The sequence below is a fragment of the Camelus bactrianus genome, chromosome 10, assembly GCF_048773025.1.
Source record: "Camelus bactrianus isolate YW-2024 breed Bactrian camel chromosome 10, ASM4877302v1, whole genome shotgun sequence".
In the NCBI taxonomy this organism is placed as follows: Eukaryota; Metazoa; Chordata; class Mammalia; order Artiodactyla; family Camelidae; genus Camelus; species Camelus bactrianus.
The window spans coordinates 3265012-3284828 of NC_133548.1; the positions used below are offsets into that span (position 1 = coordinate 3265012).

At 52.0% G+C, this 19817-nt stretch overlaps 1 protein-coding gene across 4 annotated transcripts in view; it reads right to left on the reverse strand.

The window, feature by feature from the left end:
• PPFIA1 (PTPRF interacting protein alpha 1) overlaps positions 1-19817 on the reverse strand; it is a 77407-nt gene that overhangs the window by 16882 nt on the left and 40708 nt on the right. For all 4 annotated transcript variants that reach the window (XM_074371529.1, XM_074371528.1, XM_074371531.1 and 1 more), the window contains exons 11-19: positions 18177-18308; positions 16803-16865; positions 15680-15759; positions 15160-15295; positions 12174-12397; positions 9874-10105; positions 4957-5108; positions 3972-4144; positions 3433-3514 (exon numbers count right to left, since the gene is read on the reverse strand). In XM_074371529.1, coding sequence (XP_074227630.1) covers positions 3433-3514; positions 3972-4144; positions 4957-5108; positions 9874-10105; positions 12174-12397; positions 15160-15295; positions 15680-15759; positions 16803-16865; positions 18177-18308 — 1274 coding nt within the window. The remainder of the gene's footprint in view (positions 1-3432; positions 3515-3971; positions 4145-4956; positions 5109-9873; positions 10106-12173; positions 12398-15159; positions 15296-15679; positions 15760-16802; positions 16866-18176; positions 18309-19817) is intronic.

Here is a 19817-nt window from a genome sequence, read left to right on the forward strand (position 1 = left end):
TGCGTCCTGTCTCCGTGCTCAAGGGTCACGTTCTCGGGTGAAGCATGATTTCTCTAAGTACCTGCCCTAGCAGTAAACTGACGCAGCTTCCCAGCCTTAAAATTATAGAGTCGCAGGAGAAAGACAATTAGAACCAGGCTACACGCTGGGAGGACAGACACTCTGGGAGGGAGAGGTCCCGCGGTCTGTGGATGACAACAGCAGCACCGCGGTGAGCGTGCGTGAGCCGTGATCACGGCTATCTAAGTGGTGCCGCCCACACGATGGACACCGGCTGGCTTTTCCGAGCCCGACACTCAGCAGGCCAAGGCACCTCAGTGGAGACCTCCCGCTTTCCCTCACAAACACAGCTCAGGCAGGGCGCCGGGGCCACGCAGCCACGCAGCTGCCGTCTGCGGGAGAGGCCACTTCTCGGTGACACCAGCAAGACTCTGGGACCAGGGCCTGCAGCTGGTGACAACCAAGGCTGCACGTGTCAGAGCACGTGCTCGGCATGGCACACCCACCGAATGGACCTGCCCTGGAGCACTCTTCTTGTCTATCAAGGGGACCAAGTCCTGGTGGCAGGTGTGGGGCCCCAGGCCACGGCTTCCCACGGGGCTGATGTCAGGAACACCCAGGAGTGTCACACCTAGCGCCCACCGTGTTCTCACGTGGTTTTTACAGAATTTGAGAATCAGAGCTTCACCAGTTCTTGAAGATGCTCTGAAAGTGAATGTACTTGGCTGTGTAAATTTAGCAGTTGAAAGAACACCTTTGGGATAAATCAAGGGCTAATAAAAAGAAAACACTCCAGGGAAATGTATGCCGATTCCTATACCTTTAACTCCGTCGATATCAAACTGCATTGGAATGACACCTTTTTTTCTGGAAAACTCAAATATTTTTAAAAAATTTGTAAACAGAGTATTTTCCCCCATCAATTTCATCTCTGGTTAACTGACAGAACTAAAATTACCCACTGTCGTCAGATAACCTTCCGACTTTGAATTGTTCTCTGTTAAGTTACTTGTACGTTCTAGAACTTGGCACGCATGACCCCGGAGCAGAGAACAAGCCGCTCTTACCCACTCAGCTATGGCAACAGACAGTGAGAAGTTCAATTTGAACATCACGGCTCCAGAGAAACTTGCATACATGTGCGCGCATGCACACACACGCAAGCACCCTGCACGTGAAATTTAATCACATGTGGGGGCAAATAACCCAATGAAGTATTTCTCATATAGCCGAGTACTCAAGCATATCTCCTAAGAATTACAAAATAAATACAGAAAACACAGTGATACATTTTGGCCAATTTATACTACTTTTGATCCCATGTGAAATACAAACTTTTGGGAGCAGAGGGGTGGGAGGACCCGTGGGCACTCAAAAACCTGACTGTCTCCATCACCCAAGTATGAAGATGTGAAGTAAAACACAGGAGCAAAGTCCCGGGACAAACTTCCCTGGCACGGTTCCAGGAGCCAAGGGCCTCGTTCTAACCCTGAGTCTCACATGGCCAAATGGCAATCACCCAAGTTACTTTAAAACGTTTTTATTCAGTTCAAAGATAGCAACATTCAAATCAAACTTTGCTGTTAAGTGGTTTCTACAAACTTCCATTTACAGGGAACCAAAGACCGAGTATTCGTACGGCACCGTACAGAAACATTCGTACAGAAGCAACAGCATTGCGCCCGAAACATAATGGCTAGTGTGCTGGGCGAAACAACGGTGATTTCTGAGACGAGAACTAAAATGAGGCAGACTTCACAAAAGCAAAGCCAACAGGCAGCTCCGGGGGCTAAAGGCAAACTGGCCTCTAGGGGAGAGGGTCCCTGGGGCTCACGGGTGATGCTGGGGGTCAGTGTCTGGAGGCCCTGGTTCCAGACCACGGAAGGTTTTGAGACAGGAGGGAAGGGAGCAGGGCACAACCGTGAAAAGACAGAGCAGAGCCATTGAGGATACGACCAAAACTCGTCAGAGCCGACTAAGCCCAAGATGGCGGGAGACTCGACGTCTGGTGACCCTGAGCCTCATGACACGTTCACGTAACACACCAGCTGCTACAGGACACACACCACCCCAGACCAAAATGTGGGTGGGGCCCAATTCCCCAAAGTAGTGGGAAGAATCCTCCCGCTTGTTAGCATATGAAGTTACTGAGCCCATAAAACTAACCACCCCGCACCTGGGGCCTCAGTCTCCTGAGCCAGCCGGCACTCTGCATCCACCTGCTTTCATCCTACTATGACTCGCTCCTGAATTCCTTCCCGCATGAAGCCAAGGACCCTCGCTTGGCAGGCGCGTTCCAGGGACTCGCCCGAGACCTGGGACACGACCAGCCCCTCGAGCCCCTTTTCCTGAGACAGTTCCTCAAGGCACTTGACAGGGGCCAGATGACCTCCCCCATCATGTTTATCACGGACCCACCGAGTGTCACCCAGTCTCAAAGCCCAGTGTTACCTTGTCATCATCGTCCCCACCGTCCAGGTCAGTGTTCACCTCTTGGACTACGAGCTGCCTCTTTTGTGGTTCAGATGAGTGTTCCATTTTATTTTTCAGTTGTCACTTGACTGGGAGCATCTCAGACTATTTAGCTCATCCACTTAACTCTGGTTTTAGATGCGGTCCATTGACACACAACATGTTTGAATCAGAAAATGCCTCTGGACCCAGAGACACGCGCACACTGACCCTTTGCACTTGACCCCGGGGCATCGCAGCGCCTGGGCTCCTCTGTGGAGACTGTCCCTACTGTTACCACATATTTTCAGGATCGTGGCAACTCAGAATTAAAATTCAATAAACAGATTAAAAAACTAAAACTGTATTTAAGATAAAAATACAAAACCTACCAGAGGAGGAAAAACAAAGGGCACCACAGTTAGTGAATACTCTGGTAGATGACTAGCATGAACAGCGAATCTCTGAAGGCGGGTGATCAAGGTCCCGCAGCAGCTGTGGTCAGACGCGCAGTTGCACAGACTTCAGGACGTGCTGGCACTGTCCGGCCTGCCTTGCGTATGTTTATGTAGACGTGGGTGTGGAGCTAATGCCCCATGAGGGATGGACTCCTATCACCCCATCTTACAGATGAGAAAACTGGAGCCCAGGGATGCTAAGGAACTTGCCCAAGGCACCGAAGCTAATGTGTACCAGAGCCAGGATTCAGATTCAAATGCTCTAAGGCTGAACCGGACTCAACCACACACGTCCTTGTGAGACAACTTTCCAAAGTAGACTGGGAACCCAAGTGTGAGTCCTTTCCAAATTTTAGAGATGCTCAAAGTCCTCCAAAAAGTATAATTTAATAAAGGCTTTAGATTAAGCTTTCAAATAATAATAGACATACAAAGCTAGATACTAGGTTTAATAAATGAGCATTAATGAAAAATTAGGAAACTGAAAAACATTCAGGGAGACAGACAAAAACAAAAAGCTTACTTTTTTTGAAGTTTACGATTTTTTTCAGCCTGTCCTCCCAATTTGCTGAGTCCCAAGGCATCTGGAGATGAGTTTTCTGTCTCTGAAACGCCAGATATGAGGAAGCAGAGTGGTCAAAATATTGTGAGAGAATCAACGTCGCCAAGTTAGGGGTTTTGCGGGGTGGTTAGTTTTATGGGCTCAGTAACCTCATATGCTAACAAGTCCTGCTGAAGGTAAGAGGATTTGCAGGTAGAGTGAAAAAGATTCTAAAGGCGAACTTTCTGATTAGATGACAAGGGCCCAAAAATGCTCGAGAAGCAGTGAACCTTTACATCTGGAAAAGGCTGAGTCGTTCAAGCAAACAGATGTTAACCATGCCCCCGGCTCGTGTGTGCACCTGCTGAGAAGCCGTGCGCCTCTGTAGCTCTGGGTCCCAGAGAGCACCAAGCTCATAGGAAAGGAACCATGTGGGAACAATGGGGGGGCACACAGTAGGTACACACACGGCAGCCTCCACCCCGCTCCAGACGGTCAGGACCTTGCAGGAAACCACTGACCCTGTCCGAGTGCCTCCTTGCCGATGGGCCCGGGCCGGCCCTTTTCTTTCTTGCCAAACAGGCGGCCGATGGAAGACTTGATGCCCTTCTTCTTGGGGGCTTTGTGCAGCGAGTCCTGGCTGCTATTACTGCTGCTGGGGTTGCTGACGGGGCCGTCCTGTGAGCCTGTCGAGCTTTGGGGACAGAAAATGATCTTTAGTAAGTGCCCTCACACAACAAAACATTCCACTCGCATGAGCCAGAGCAGCACACACGCTCACCACTCCCGCTGCAGACCTCACAGCAACCACCACAAGTCTCCTTCACGCGAACCCTCACCAAACACGTGACGCTAACAGATACAGGCTCCCAGGGAGAGCACAACGGAGACTGCTGCCGGTAGCTTGCCGACCCCACCTCGGGGCAGCCTCTCGGCTAGAGAAGGTGCCCCCACAAAGGCGGGAGCTCCCACTGCCCCGAGCGTGACCCTGGCCGTGCAGGAGCCCTGGGCACCGCCGCAGGGGTGATGCAGAGGTTAACACGGGTGCCCTCTACCCAGTGCTGTCTGGTTTGGGACAAAAGCTCAACAGGCGGTGGTTTGACAAAGGAGGTTGTCAGTAACGGTTTCCTGAGAGGGAGCGCTCGGTGAACCGGTAAGAATGGGCTGGAACTCTTAACAGCTCAAAGAGGGCAAGAGTGTGTCCGGGGGCACTGAGTCCTGCCAAGGGAACCATCAGAAACATCCCCGTGCTGGGCCAGTGCTCCACCCAAGAATACAAAGAACGTTCCCAAAGGAGCCAGTCTGTGGACTCGGAAGAAGTAAAGCTTTTCTACAGTTGCTGACATCATTTAACTCTTTTCTCTCCAAATGGACTCTGCCCAGACAGACACGCATCTCTGCTGGACTGTGCTCCACTCCCACAGCAGGGCCGGGCCCCCTGACCACCCCCCAACAAGAGAGGACCAGGCTCCCTGACGCTGGGCTCGAGGAGACCCGGCCCCTTACTTCCGCGCGTCCCTGATGTCCTCGTGGCTGACCGTGTGCTGCGCCCCCTTGTGCAGCCGGTCCACTCGGAGGGGCCGTGGGGACGAAGGCGGGGACGTTTCACATTTTATGGCTGTCTTGTCATCTCGTACCTCTTCTCGGGAAGCCGGCAACTGAGGGAGCGAGATGAATGCGAAGTCAGTCAACAGCAGGCGGTGACACACACGGAAAGAAAGCACACAGGCTTTACATTATAAACACGAACTTACTTGGAAACCTACTAGCTGTGCTTTCTGCCAGGGACAAAAAGCCTTGTTTCAGCCTGATGCCCTTTGAAGGGGCTGTCTTGTTCATGAGAGGCAGGACCGTGGAGCAGAGGGAGCACAGAGCAGAGCCGAGTCCTGCCCGCCTGCACTGGAGGGAGTGCGGAGACCAGACAGCAGCCCCCAGCTCTGCCCCCCGGGCCCCACGCCGCCCCGAGGACAGCCGAGACCTGAGACCTGCCTGAAACCGAGTCTCCACCATCTGTGGGTGGCACTGACCGTCCCCGATGAAGAGGAGGGATGTGTTTATCGCCTGATGCCACTTCAGAGGAGAACACTAGCAAGGGTAAGAAGCCTCATGGGCAAAGCCGTCCAGACCTCTCCGTCTGAGGGAAAATAGAAATAGCTTGTACCATGACCCAGCACTGGTCTTGGTTAGATGCCAACTACCAGACCCTAAAACAACGGTTTAAAGAGTGGAAAGAGCTCTAACCCCTCCACCCGAACACATGTGCATCTGGCTTGTATTTCTCAATGATGTTTAGACTGGAGGTTATAAACAGAGTGCTTATATGCAGTTTAGATAATTTGTTCAATACAGCTTAGATAGAGTAACCCGAGGTCTTCATTAAAAGGTCTTTAAGGCGCCTAGTTTTTCTGTTTGTAATGGAATGTGGGTGTGGGAAGCAGGGTGGTGGTCACAGAATGGGGGACAGATTAACCCCTTCCAGGTCCAAACAGGCCTTACTTACAAATGTGGGGTCTGTGGTTAAGCCAGGCTGGGTTTTATGAAACATGCACGGCAAGCATTTGTGTAAACAGAGACCCGAGCAGCCAGCCCACACTTCTGAGTGGGATTCTGTAAAGAACAGCGACCCACTGCAGCCCCACGGTGGCTTGGTGACAACCACGTGGATCAGCACAAAATGGAGCTGCACTCATTTAAGCCACAGCTGGACCAACTGTGCACCCGCTCCTGATTTCCAGCGACAACCACCGGGCCGCAAGCGGCTCCAAGGGCTAGATGTTATCAGTATGAGTTGCAACAGGGACAAATCTCAATTCAAGTCAAAACAATCACTTATAAAAATCAAAAAACAACAGAGAATAGGTCAGGGGAACGACACTGAGTCTGAGTTGACCGTCAACTCAACGGAGACTAACAGCTGCCTAAGGGCCCAGCTAACACGGCAAGTCACTTCCCAAAGGAGCCCTGGGGCTCCCCGGCCTGGCGGCCCTCTCCCCTGGCGGCACCCCCAGGACACGGCCTGACGGGAAGCTGCAAGGAAACTGGGAGGGCTCTCGGCACACACCAGCGACTCGGAGGAGGAGACAGGTCTGCACGGTGCCTGGTCCCCTCCACGCACACACACACGCACACCCAGAACAAGGTCCTCTACGCAGCCAGTCAGCGAGCTCAAGACACCACAAGCAACGCAGCAGGCTGTCCCACCCGGATGGAAGTCAACACACCACTTCCTGCACTGAACAGGTCTTGTTACCAAGGGAAATACAAACACAGGTCAGCAGGGCTGTGTCTCACTGCGGGAGTGAGCTCCGCACCTCAACGCCAGCAGACCGTGCAGACTGGCACAGCGTGGCCACCCCGGCAAGCGCAGGTCTATCACCGTCTGCGCCTAACAGGAGAGCAAGCAGGGCACACGGTGGCGAGCAGCACGGCTAGGTCACAAGCCCATCGGTGGCACAGGGGGACTGGAGCCCAAGAGTTCATGCAACGGTGGACTCAGCTGAGGGGCTCCCCAGGCGCCACCCTGCTCACTGCACTGAACCGCTTTGGTTAAAGGGCAGCGCAGGGCCCGTGGGGTCCGCGCTACAAGGGCACCCCGAGCAGGTTCCATACAGGGCACAGACCAGGGACTGGAGCGTGACTGTCATGAGGAAGATGTCTTGGTCAACAAGTCTGTTCCTTAACGCACTGTGCTTTCTCCAAGAACAGGGAGGCCCAATCCAGGGCCATCTGTGAGGACCAGAGGCCTTGAGCTCCCTCTGTCAGGGACGCCATGAGGGAGGCGAGAGCATCTGGAGAGAGAGCGGCCGGGTGCTGACGTGGCTACGCGGCCGAGCCCACACCGCAGTACTTCCTGACTGGGCGGCCCCAGCCCACCGCCCGGCCTCTGTCACGCAGGGGCCGACAGCACCCGCACCTCGTGTGGATGCTCGTGGGGTCGTGCCGGGCATACAGCAAGCGCTCACTACACGCTGCTACCTGTGATGATTAAAACTGGCATTCCCCAAACCTAACATCTATGGTTCTGCTTCAGTAATTTCTTTCTCAAAAACACTCTGCCTGTTATACATAAACATGCGACGATTAGAAGGCAAACAGGTGGGGAGAGGGGCAAACTCTTACGTGTGTCCCAATGTTCTATAAAACCACTAGTGAATGACCTGTTTCCAACAGCCATCAGCACGTGTTACGTGCTGGGTAAGTTTCAACGTTTCCATTGAAATGTCAGCACTCCTCAGAACACAACCACGTGGCGTCTGCTGCCATGAAACGGCAGATACTCTTCAACACGTCACAGAGACACGAAGGCATGTTAAATCACAAAGTATTTTACCTTTTTCCGATGCTTCCTTAAATCACTAGGCTGACAGATGCATGCAAAGAAATGAAGAGAAAACCAGATTGATTGTACACTTTGAAGTTAAAAGTTCAAGAATCAGCACAAGCAAATATATTAAAAAGAGAATGTCAGAACACATAAAAGTGAGATCAGATTTAGAGAAAATGTAGACTGGAAATAGAACATTCTTTGACTACAAAAGTTAAATATAATAAGCCGTTTAAGATTTACTAGAGAAACAGTATAAGTTATTACTCAGGAAGATGTAATTCTATTACAACGTAACTCAGATTATTAAGTTGTGGCATTCTGGATCAACAAAGGGCCCTAGCTGCCCAGTCTAAGCCAAGCTTCTCTGTAACTTAGTTTTTCTTAATAAAACACAAGTCGCACTGTCAAGTATCACCCTAACTGATGAGGAAGTTACCGCAATACCTATCTTAACACTGAACAGATCTAACCACCTATTGGGCATGAATGTAAGAGCCTTACCTAGAATCTGGGTTAAAACTTCTCAAAATAAACTTACTGATTAAAGCAGGCGCCCTGTGTAAATATGTAACAAAAGCGAGCGTAACAGCAGTGGGGTCTTTACACTCTATGACTCACAGAAGGTAATTTAATTTTAAAGCCCATTAAAGACATTAACTGTGTACGTTCAGTAAGTAGATGAGATTTAGTTTTAAATACAGGCACCAAAACCAGAAAGTATACTATTAGTGTCACGTGTCCATTAATCCTGCCTGTGGTGGTGGCTTCTTTATGCAAGAAACATTTCCCTCATGAATGAATGACACATGCCATACACAGTCTGTGTAAACACATTCTGCTCCATCCACAGCATGCCTGTAACCATACCTGTTACCCAGGGACACGCTAATGAAAACTTACTGCCACGGGGAGACACTGTTCAATGAGAAATGAAGACAAAGCGGAAACCCCACTGATGAGCCACGACCAGGCACAGACACACTGAGACCACAGCGTCGCAGTGGCCGGGGCAGGCGTGGGAGGGAGTTATAACGGTGGGGGGGGGAGCGGGGACCAGGAAGGAGCTGGAGGAATAAACTACAGACCTGGGGGCTGGGGAGGCTGGGGTCTGGACTGACAATTAAAATAAAACAAAGGATGACACGGGAGATCAAAACCAATGATGGCGGCAGACACTGTCAGCCAGTGTGCAGAATCACAAAGACAAGGAAAAACACAACGGGTTTCATAAATTCTCTGAAAGCAATTAAGCATGAAGCCACAAACGAAGCTGTCAGAGTTGTAAATATTAGCTAATGAGTTAATGAGGTGAATTACAAAAACAGTATGTCAAAACACCACAAATGGACTAGTACCACTTCATGTGCCACTAACACGATTTACAGCTGATTTAATTATGTGTTGGCCAACAGGGCAACTAAAATGAAAATAGGTAGACACAGAAAAAAGAAGTGCAATTAGAAGGCAAAATGTTGTAAACGTGGTTTCATGCAGTAAACAGCAACGTGCCCACAAACCCTGCACTAAACACACACAGAAGTTATGACACGCGCTTTTGAGCTGCACTCTGTCACCAGAAATCATAAGGTCATGGCCTTTCCAGACGCTGGGGAGTGAAGAGGCCCGGCTGCCTCCCTGGGTGCCTCAAGCCAGCGGCCTTCACCTGCCTCCCACGTGGAGCGGGCGTGAGGAGTGGCCTGGCCCGTTCCGGCTGTGCGCCCTGCACCCTCGTGCGGGCGGGCGGCAGGCTCTCAATGCACCTCCCTCCTGCCGCGAGGACTGCCTGTGTTTTCTCCTGTCACACTGCCCGTTCCAGGAGACGACAACCCTCCGCCTGCAGCTGCTGGGCCGCGCAGGCCCCTGCCCGAAGTCACCTGGGGTCACGGTGACAAGCAAAGCTGGCCATCCCAACAGTCAAGTCAGCCCGTCACTGTGCTATCATTAACTGATTAAACACCAGTTGGTTTTAAAGTCTGGAACCTCTGAGCACAGCAACTGTACCTGATTTTCTTCTGGGTTAAAACAAAAGGCCCACCACCCTGTTCAAGAGCTAACTGGGGCGCGTGGGGGCAGTGGCAGGGGGGAGGCGTACTCACCAGAGTCATGATACCTAGTCTGTCCACCTCCCTGGCCGGGCTGTGCGGGATCCTTCGCGGGGTGGACCGCCCGCTGTTCGGCGGGGAGGAGCCGGCGAGCGAGGAGGCGGGGTACGGGGGAATGGAGCTCATCGATCTGAAACGACCAAGGCTGTCTAGACTCCCGCTGCCCACGCGGCTTTCGATCTCCTCTGCCCGCTGCTCTGTGTTCTCCTTTTCTTCCTGTATCAACCTAGACGAAACAAACCGTCATTCCTCCTCTGTCAGCAAACGGACGACAAACCTGCATCTGCTCACAACCAGCAACTAGAGAGATCAACATCTCTGCAGAAATACCCCACTTTTTACCTTCATGATACAGTCAAAGTCACAAGTTACCACTGAGCCTCATAAAGCTACTTCTAGTCACTCATGCCTCATTTCACTAACTTACACTAAAATTCTGACGGGCCTGGATGGCAACTCTTACTGTGCTTAGTGGGGGACCTGCATCTTACGACTCTCACCTTCCCGAGCCTTGGAGCAAAGCTGCACGTCTATCAATTTTTTCAACTAGAAACTGGGAGCTCTTGATACAATAATAATTAAAAAAAAAACCAACTCACAAAGCAAAGCAATTAGGAATTTCTAAACACTGAAGTCTAGACTAGACGAAAATGTTGAGTTGAGTATTTTAAAGGTTAATTTGAACAGAAGTGTTATTTGATGAAATTCTCTACCAGACTCATCTGAATTTCTGGATTCATGTCAACCACGCTGCATTAACTTAAAATTCAAGATAACTGCTCTTCTACCCTAGTGTATAGTGGGTATTTAAACAGCAGTTCAAATATTTGACTATACAAGTAATTATTTTTATATTAAAACACAAGATCCTTGTAGTAACCTTCCCAATTTAAATTCTACATATACATCCTGAAAGTATTTTTTTTATTATTGACAAGTCAGTGGGTAGAATTTTCCATTTTATCAGGTCAACTTGCTGCATAAGGAAAAACCATTTTTGCCCAGCAACGCACCATAGGAATAAAACCTGAAGTACACAGCCCTTCTGCATTTCCTACAGGGATGGGAAGGAACCTGTCAGACTCCTCCACGCTGCACAGGGACAGCCCGTCTCTAAGGAGCGGCCCGCTCCTCGCTGTCTGACGCTCACCCTGCGCCTGTCTCCACCTCCTGCTATCCCCAGGCAGGAGCAGGAACAGGACCAGCACACCCTGGGCGGCAGCCCTGTCCAATCCGCTGGCCTGTGGCAGCTTCACGGGGACTCAGGACTGGTCATGTGGCTGCGTCAGGTCTGACCCAGGGCAGGTCTCAGGCGCCTGGTCACCCTGCTGCGCCCAGAGCCACGGCCTCTTGATGACACAGGCCATCCTTTGGATTCTACTCCACAGCTGGTCCATTGTTTTGTAAATTAACTATTACAGCTGCTAAGAGGGTTTCTCAGGAAAACATCTTAAATATGTTGAAATACTCAAACACACATCCTTTGATCCCTGTCTTTCAATGGAACAATTTTCACATTAAGTTAATTCCATATAGCAAAATCCAAGTATGAGTGAGACTCTACCAACCCGAAACCCCCAGCTTTCTGTTCCTGGCGGCTTTGCGCCACCCCTGAAAACATGAGGCTCCGAGGGACACCTGGGATGACCCCTCTCAGTGCTAGAGGACGCACAGGCCGCAAGTGGACACCACCTCGGCACCTCGCCCTCTTCGGGGCTCACTTGGAGGGAAGTGCTGCCAAAGAGTGCCCCCCATCCTCCGGAGCTCCCCTTACACCTGCCCCCGCACTGGGCGTTTCTCCCGTCATTCAGCCTGCATCCGGCCCTGCCCTGGGAGGGGACCCCAGCCCACGCCACACCTCCCTCTGCACCTGGACTGACATGGTCTCGGCTCTCTGCATCCTGCCCCCCCGCCCAACCTGTGGGCCCTGGTCTGGCGTCCAGAGCGTCACGGGTGGGCCCTGTATGCCCTGCAGCTCTCCCCAGCTGTGCATCAGCTTTTGGGGCAGGGACGGAACACATTCTGCAAGCTCTCACACAAACATTACCCAGACCACAATTGTGGAGAGGATGCCCTCGTCAACTGAGTTTTATCACTAAGGGTCATCTCAGAACTTATAATCTTAAAAGACAACTGAAGTCAGTTTTATCGTCATGGAACATTCAGAAGATATTCACAGGACCTGTTCCAGACTTATCTAAGTGCAACCCAACCTTGCAGAGATGACGCCTGCACCCCCGGCACCGCGCACGACCACAAGTGCGACCCAACCCCGCAGAGACGCCCGTGCCCACCTGATCTCCTTGTTGATGGCGTCCAGCTGCTCCTGCAGCATCATGGCCAGCGTCTGTGCATCGGCCTGCCCACTGGGCGACAGCAGAGCGGCCGAGCTGAAGAGCGTGTCCCTGTCGTCCTCGCCGTCAGACACGTCCACATCACTCTCAAACGCCTGGGCCACGTTGGCCAGCACGTTGGCCTGCTGCGCGCGCTCCCAGTCCTGCTCGTTCAGGGTCTGCACCTGTGGGGGAGAGGCCCGTGTCTCAACGGCGACGGTCACAGCAGCTCAGATCCTCCAGGAGCATAAAGATTTTAAACAGAAGCCCAAACGATTCTGGAAAAATGGGCCACAGTGATAAGCTGCTGACATCTATTAAGCAAGAAGCAGTGTTTAAGGAACAGGAAAGGAGGATGATCTCTCTCTTAGAATGCCCGGTGGCATCCAAGCTTTAACGTGGACGGGAGGAACTTGTACGACGTTACTTACAACGCTGGACTGACCAAGTCAGAAACAGAACTCAAAAACTAAGTACAAAAATAACACCTGTGCCACAATCAGCCACGCTAAAGGGAAGTAAAAAAATTAATCGGATCCAAAGCTACCAGCTCCCCAGTTGGCCACAGCTTTTACTGGTGTCATCCAGTAACACACAACTTGAGTTTTGGGAGGTTCCTAGTCCCCTCTTTTAAGGCAACAGCAAAGGCAGAAGCCAGCAGCGGCAGCAGAATGGAGGACAGGGCCAGCCCTACAAGCTCTCTTCTCAGGGCATGTGACACGGAGCTGCAGACAGGGCCTTTAGGACTGCAACTCACGGAGAAAAGGCACATCTACGCTGAGCCCAAGCCCCCTCCGAAGGGAGGGCGTCTGTCATCAGAACAGATATGAAAGGTGTGGCCCCCTCTCCTCTGGGGCTGCCCCAACCCTCCCTCCCATTCTCTCTCAGCCCAGGGTCCTGCTCCCACCTCCCAGACACGACATCACAGCAACCGCAGGAGCCTCGAGAAGCCCCGGGGCCTGTGCCCCTGCACCTGGTCTTCCCTCCCAGGACCCCTCCCCACAGCTAGACCCCCATCCCCGCCGCCCGCCGACTCACTCCAGGATCCTCTGCCATCCTTCCTCCTCCTCTCCGGCCAATCAACTTTCTACTGGCTCATTCCCATCAGCCTCAGAACGTTTTCTCTCTCCTCCTCCTCAACATAACACAACAGACTGCACATCCCCTTCCAGCTACCACTGCCTTTCTCTGCTCCCCAAGCGCAGCCTGTACTCCGTCTCCACCCACTTCTTCCAGGTCTCCACTAGCTCAAGCAGGCCGTGCGCCCCCTCCAGCAGAGCTGCTCCACAGTGCCCATCAAACCCACTACCGAACCCACTCCTTCCTCACCCTTCCTCATGCTCCCTGCTACCCCAAGCATCTCGCTCCCCTGGCTCCAGGCCCCGCCCTCCCCAGGTTTCCTCCTCTATCTCCTGCTGCCCCTTCTCAACCTCCCTGTCCTCCTCTGAATTTTGGGGTGCCTGGCAGCTCTATCCTTGGACCTCATCTCTCTACCCGCTGGCACCTACTTGGTGACTTCATCTTCTTGCAGGCCTTTAAATACCATCTGCACACTCATGACCCCCAGTCCATCTCTAGCTGGGACCTCTCTCGGGTCTGGGCTGTAATAGCCAACTGTCGACCTGACTCGTCCTCTTGGACATCTGATAGGCCTGTCTACTGAGCAGGACCAGGGCCCAACTCCCAGCCTTCCCCAAAGCCGCAGGCTCCCCATTGCAGGAAACAGACTCTGTCCTTCAGCTGCTCAAAACTGAGCCCTGGGCCCCTGGCCCACCTCTCTCTCCTGCACCCGACACCGATCCATCAGCCCAGCTTCCTGTCACGACCTCTCACCTCCAAGTGGCTCCTTCTCTCCCCTCTCCAGGTCTCTGCTAAATGTCTCCCTCTGGTGATACCTCACTGGCCACTCTGTTTAAAATTATTATCCCCTCCTCGTTCTCCAACTTGCGGTACCCCCAGTTTCCCTTCCCTGCTTATTACCATCTGACATGGTGGTTTAAAAACACGTCTGTGAATTCTTTAATACCCCTCCCTTCAAGAGGCAGAGGGGCTCCTCCCCCCAAGCCCCGACGAATGAGGGCAGGACCTAGCAGCTCACTCTGACACACAGAATGCAGTGGCAGTGAAGCTGTGTGGCTTCCAAAACTGGGATGTAAAAGGCTCTGGGGCGTTCCCCTCCTCTCTCCCCTAGTGAGTTTTAAGGAAAGCCAGCCCAGAAGAAGGTCCCCTCACCAGCTGAGTGAGTCTGGAGGGCACCGTTCAGCCACAGCTGAGCCTTCCAGCGGCGGCCACCCCAGGAGGCCTCGCGCCGGAACCATCCCGCTGGGATGCTCCCGAGTGCACAGAACCGAGACCCACTCAGCATGCACTGCTAAGCCACTAAGCTCTGTAGTGACCTACACATAGTGACGGCAGCTAACGCACACGCCAGACTTGACCTGACTTCTCATTTACTGCTGTCTCTCCCACTAGAATGGCACGTGCACTCAGGGCACTGTGTCTGGTTTTTATCCACGGCCATAGCCCTAGGTCTATGATGACGCCTGGCCCACATGAGCTGTTCACTGAATATAGGCGCTCAAAATACAGAGAAATACATGAAAATATATACTATAAAACAGACAAAAATGTGAAAGTATTTAAACTTCCAAACGAGAATCCTTCCCACTAAAAGACGATGCACATGTGTATTCATTAACTCTTAATTACTACTTCAAAACTGTAGTATAGTCAGCACTGTGCTGCACTTGAGTAGGTCATATTTTATCAGAATTTCTTCTTTAAAAAAAAAATGCACGCCTTAAAAGTCAGTAAACACTTAGCTAGAGAAAGGAAAACAGCATGGGGAGGGGAGAGAAAGCGACCTAGCAACGAACGCCTTTGCTCCAAAACAGCCCCAAAATCGCAGGACAAGGAAAGCGGCGACTGACACTGACGGGGCCCTTGCCTTGGAAGGCTCGTCTCGGAGCGCTGCCAGCCGGCCCTTCTGCGGGCGCCGCAGCACCGCGCTGCCGCCGTAGGGCTCCACGGGCCCGTCCGCCACCGGGAACCTGAAATCCGGGACGCTGCCCAAGTGGGGTCGGCTGAAACACAGGGGAGAAAAAGATCGTTATTAAAAGAAAAGTGAACTTGCTTTGCTGGTCAAGTCAGACCCGGTCAAGGTGGGGAGAAGTAACCTCACACGCAAGGTCTCCAAGAAGGGCACCCCCCTCACTGGCCCGCCCAGCAGCCCGCTGCCCGCCGGTGCTTCTGAGCTTTGTCAGTGATGTGCCCACCACGCTCCGAAGCACCAGGATCTAACCTGTGGAACGGAGTTTGACCTGCCCCTCTTGCCTGCCACTAAGCTACAGGATCCTTGATGTCGGACCACGAGCTACATCCAGTCACACCGTCTATACAGCCAACGGCTTGCCCTGGTACCCACACGGCAGGTGTCGAAATGCAGTGTGACCTGCTGAGCGCCATACCCGTGGTGAAGGGGAGCCCCTCTCAGCCTCGCCTGGTCTAGCTCAGCTCTCAGCGCTTCCAGGTTTAGTATGAGCTGGTCCTACAAAACAGCAAATGACACACGTGGCGGCCATCTCTTCCAGGATTCAAATTACTTGCATCCAATGTGCTCACATGTTGAACATAACCATAACAGTTCACATTAGCAGTTATAAATACCCAACATTTTAATTCTGAGAAAATTTTTGCTAAGAGTCCTAGAGCAAACACAAATACTCAAACCACCAAATTAACTTTATAAATCCTAGTGAACAGGGAGTTATACCTCGGTCATAGGACAGTTGTTAGACGATAAACACCAAGCCTTAACAATAACGCATTTTGCAGAGAGAAGCAGAACTCTGTGGCGGGATGTGAGAACAGTCACCGGCTACTGCACTGACCTCTCTGATTATTTTTAACAGTCCTACATCGAGCACACATTCACACACTTATCATTTGTCCGCCCAACTTCATTTCTGTACCCAGTAAAACAATAAGGAAAACTGATACATTTCTGGAGTCACCCAGTAACCTTCCAGATCTGCACTGTCCACTAGAGTGGCCACTAGGTACCTGGAAAGGGGCCAGCCCGAATGGAGATGGGCCACGACTGTGACAGGCACGGGAGATTTCAAAGACTTCAAGTGAAAAAAACAGTCAAGTAGCTCATTAACTTCGATATCAACTACATGGTAAAAGAACATTTTGACTACATCAGATTAAATAAAATTAATTTCGCCTGCTTCTTTTCACTGCTTCAAACGTGGCTACGAGGAAATTCTAGATTACGAAATGGCTCGAGGCATCTTTCTGCAGGGCCGCGCTGCTCCGGGCGGAAGGCTGATGCTGGTGCTCTCAGACGAACCCAGGGAGGACTCGGAACCCTGGAGCGCACACAGCCGCCGGGCTCCACACACATGCGCCCGGCTCCACACACATGCGCCCGGCGTGCAGAGCCGAGAGCGCTACACACCTTACAGAGGGGACCAGCCTAGAGAAAACGTAACGCAGCTTCTGCCAGACAGCTGCAGTAATTACAACAACGAGCCCGGCTCAGTCCAGCTCCTAGCAGACTTCTAAAAGATTCAAAGATTTAAGTACCTTGTCATGTTGCGTTTCTTCTAACTGCTTTTTCGCATTTTCAACTTCCCGTATGAGAGAATTCTAAAAAACATATAAATAGTCCTTTAGTGTTCATTCTTAAAAATGTTCCACATAATACAATTCGGCTATACTTCTGTTTAAAATCACAAAGCACTGCAGAAAAGACAGGGACTGTGTGCATGTACTAGACAGCGTGTCACGCTCCCACGGAGTGAATGCCAACCACGCGGACGGGCAGTGTCAGCACTAATCTGTACACGTGAAATTTACTTCTTCACTGACAGATTCTCTAGATAGAAGTTTATGGCATGAGTTTAATCTGGTAAACTGCACCAGCTTTCAGGCTGTGCAGTTCACTGGTCACTGGGGAAACCTGGCACGTGTTTCAGACGTAAGACTCAAATCTAAGACAAAAATATTCCTACCTCCAGGCCGGCCCACTGACCAGGGAGGAACTGAGGTGACGGCCCTATGGGGTCTCTAATCACGCATTTCACAATGGGCTTTGTGTCAAATGAGAGGTGTCCCGTGATCAGAGGTCACCACTGGTCTCTCTCAAACAAGGGTCACCCCAGGTGCCAACCCCAGGGAAGGCTCTGGGCTTCATCCTGTAGGACACGGGTGCACCTGCGCAGGTTTTCTGAAAGCCTGAATCCAAGCACGGCTCATCAGAGCTTCCCTGACATAGCTTCTGACACCCCTTTGCTCTGCTTACGGCTCAAGCGGGTCCATGGGGACAGCAGCCCGAGTCCGGGCCTGGACATTCTCCAAACCAGGTGAGAAGAGAGCAGGCAGGAGCTGGCTGTGCGAGTGTTTATTTTTAGCTGATTAAACCCTTCAGGTGACACCACGTAAAAGAGACAGAAGCCGACTTCCAACACCAGTGCAACGAAGGGGCAAGGGCTGGACCCAAAAAAGGATCCCACCGCAGGGGACGGCAAAGCAGGGGACGGCAAAGCAGGGCCCGGCGGCCGAAGCCGACTCACCGCCATTTCTGCAGTCACACTCCACCGGCACGCAGCCCACCCACTCCTCTGTGTGCCGTCCGCGGCTGCTGTCGCTCTAGCTCCCGATTAGCACAAGCTATTTCACTCAGTCACTCATAACCAGTAAAAGCCTGGACCACTCACTCTCCAGCCTCTATAGAGACAGCTTCCCCACTCCTGTTCCGGAGCTCCCCACACACACAACCTGGCAGGACATGAGGGGTGTCGGTTAACTCGGGGAGTGGATGACAGCTGGTACTTCCTCCTCCATGAAGAATCTACTGTGTGTGACGGCCGCTGGCCACCGCTATGCGTCACTCCTCAGGCACAGAGCACAAACGCACTCTCTGTAAGGGGGACCCCCAGTGACACGGGGACACCTCACCTTGTCTTCCAGAGCAGCCATTCTCTCCTTCAGATGAAGCTGAAGCCTCTCATTAGATTCTGAAAGAAGCTTGTCAACAGTGTCTGATAAACGTTTATTATGTTCTTCATTCATTTTTTCTCTCTGCCTTGCCTAAAACAAGAAAAACAAAAACTCACAAACTTCAAGGACAGCATGATCTTTGCTTTCAAAGTGCCAAGGACAGTCACTCCCAGGCCGCTGCTCCCTGCTGCCATACCAGCGTCCTCCTGCAGGATCACCAGAACCCACTCACAGGTGCGGAGAAACACGGGCACCAGTCCTCCAGACATCACACGTCACCATGTTCCCCCCACTGCTTCTGTTAAACGAAGCTCCCATGGGGCCTGAGGAACGTCACCAGTCATCAGCTGTCAGTTGGACGCAGGGAGCAGCTTTTGTGCAGAAATAAGCATATTTTTAAGAGCACCAGCTTCTACACACACTGGTGGAGGAATTTCCCAGGACGTAAACAGAGACTTGGGTCTGGATGGAGGGGGTAAAATGAATTCAGTTCACAAAGCAAAAGGTAAAAAAATTCATCTTGGAAAAAAAAATCAGATGTTCACACATGTTTTTCTTTATACTCCTACATCAGTTGAATTTTCTGTAACGATAACATATTAGAGACTAGAAATTATGCTAAGTAATTTTGAAATGTAGTAACAAAGTTGGTAAGTTTGTGTTTTATAAAATTAGCATCAATTTCATGGTTTAAAAAGCTTGTTTTCATTCCACATCCTGAAGGAACACAAAAGGGAAGTGGACAGAGGGGACAGGAAGTGCTAACAGCAGCCCGCGTCACGGCGGGTCACCCGAGTGGGTCATCGCAGTGCTCAGGGCTCCCCCCAGGTGGAGGGCAGTGCGGCACGGGGCTCAGGTGTGTGCTCCAGCCACGCTGCCCAGTTAGGAGGAGGGAACCCATGAGGCCTTGCCAACGCCCTCAGCCCCTCCATGCACTGGGTCTCCCCATCTGTGCACCGTGGGTGCTGGCCCCTCCCTCCCTCCCAGGCGGCTGCAGGACTGCGTGTAAAGCACTCAGAACCACACTCCACACACAGCAGCCACCGCCACCTGGAAGAGACCCAGTTCTCCACAGTCAGGTCTCAGCTTTCAAATACTTTCAAAGCAAGGTGACTTAAAGCATTTACTCTGAACTGCATTAGTGATGAACAGTACCCTGATCTCAACGGCCACCACGAGCCAGTTCTCAAAGTAATGAAGTGCGTCCCTAGATCAGTAAAAATCTGATCCTCTGCCCAAGGGCGGGGGCGTGTGCTGGGAGGCAGGGGCCGCATGAGCTGCAACCCGCCGAGGGGCGCCGAGTCGTTACCCCTGCGAGTGCCTGGTCCAGGCCCTGCGGGCCACGCCGAGAGCACAGGTCTCTGGTGATGACGGTACTGATGTTATAGGCTGAGTGCCGGCCGGACATGGATGACCATCCGCTCTGTTTCCTGGATGATTCTTCCGTGCTGACATGTGACCAAGCGTTCCAGGGAAAGCGCTCTCAGGACCGGCCTGATGTGGAGCTCCACCACCACATTTTCTGAACACTCTTTTGTATCCCAGCTCACCTACGGCTTTCCTGGTGCTCAGAACAGCCTTCCCCACAGACACCTTTGT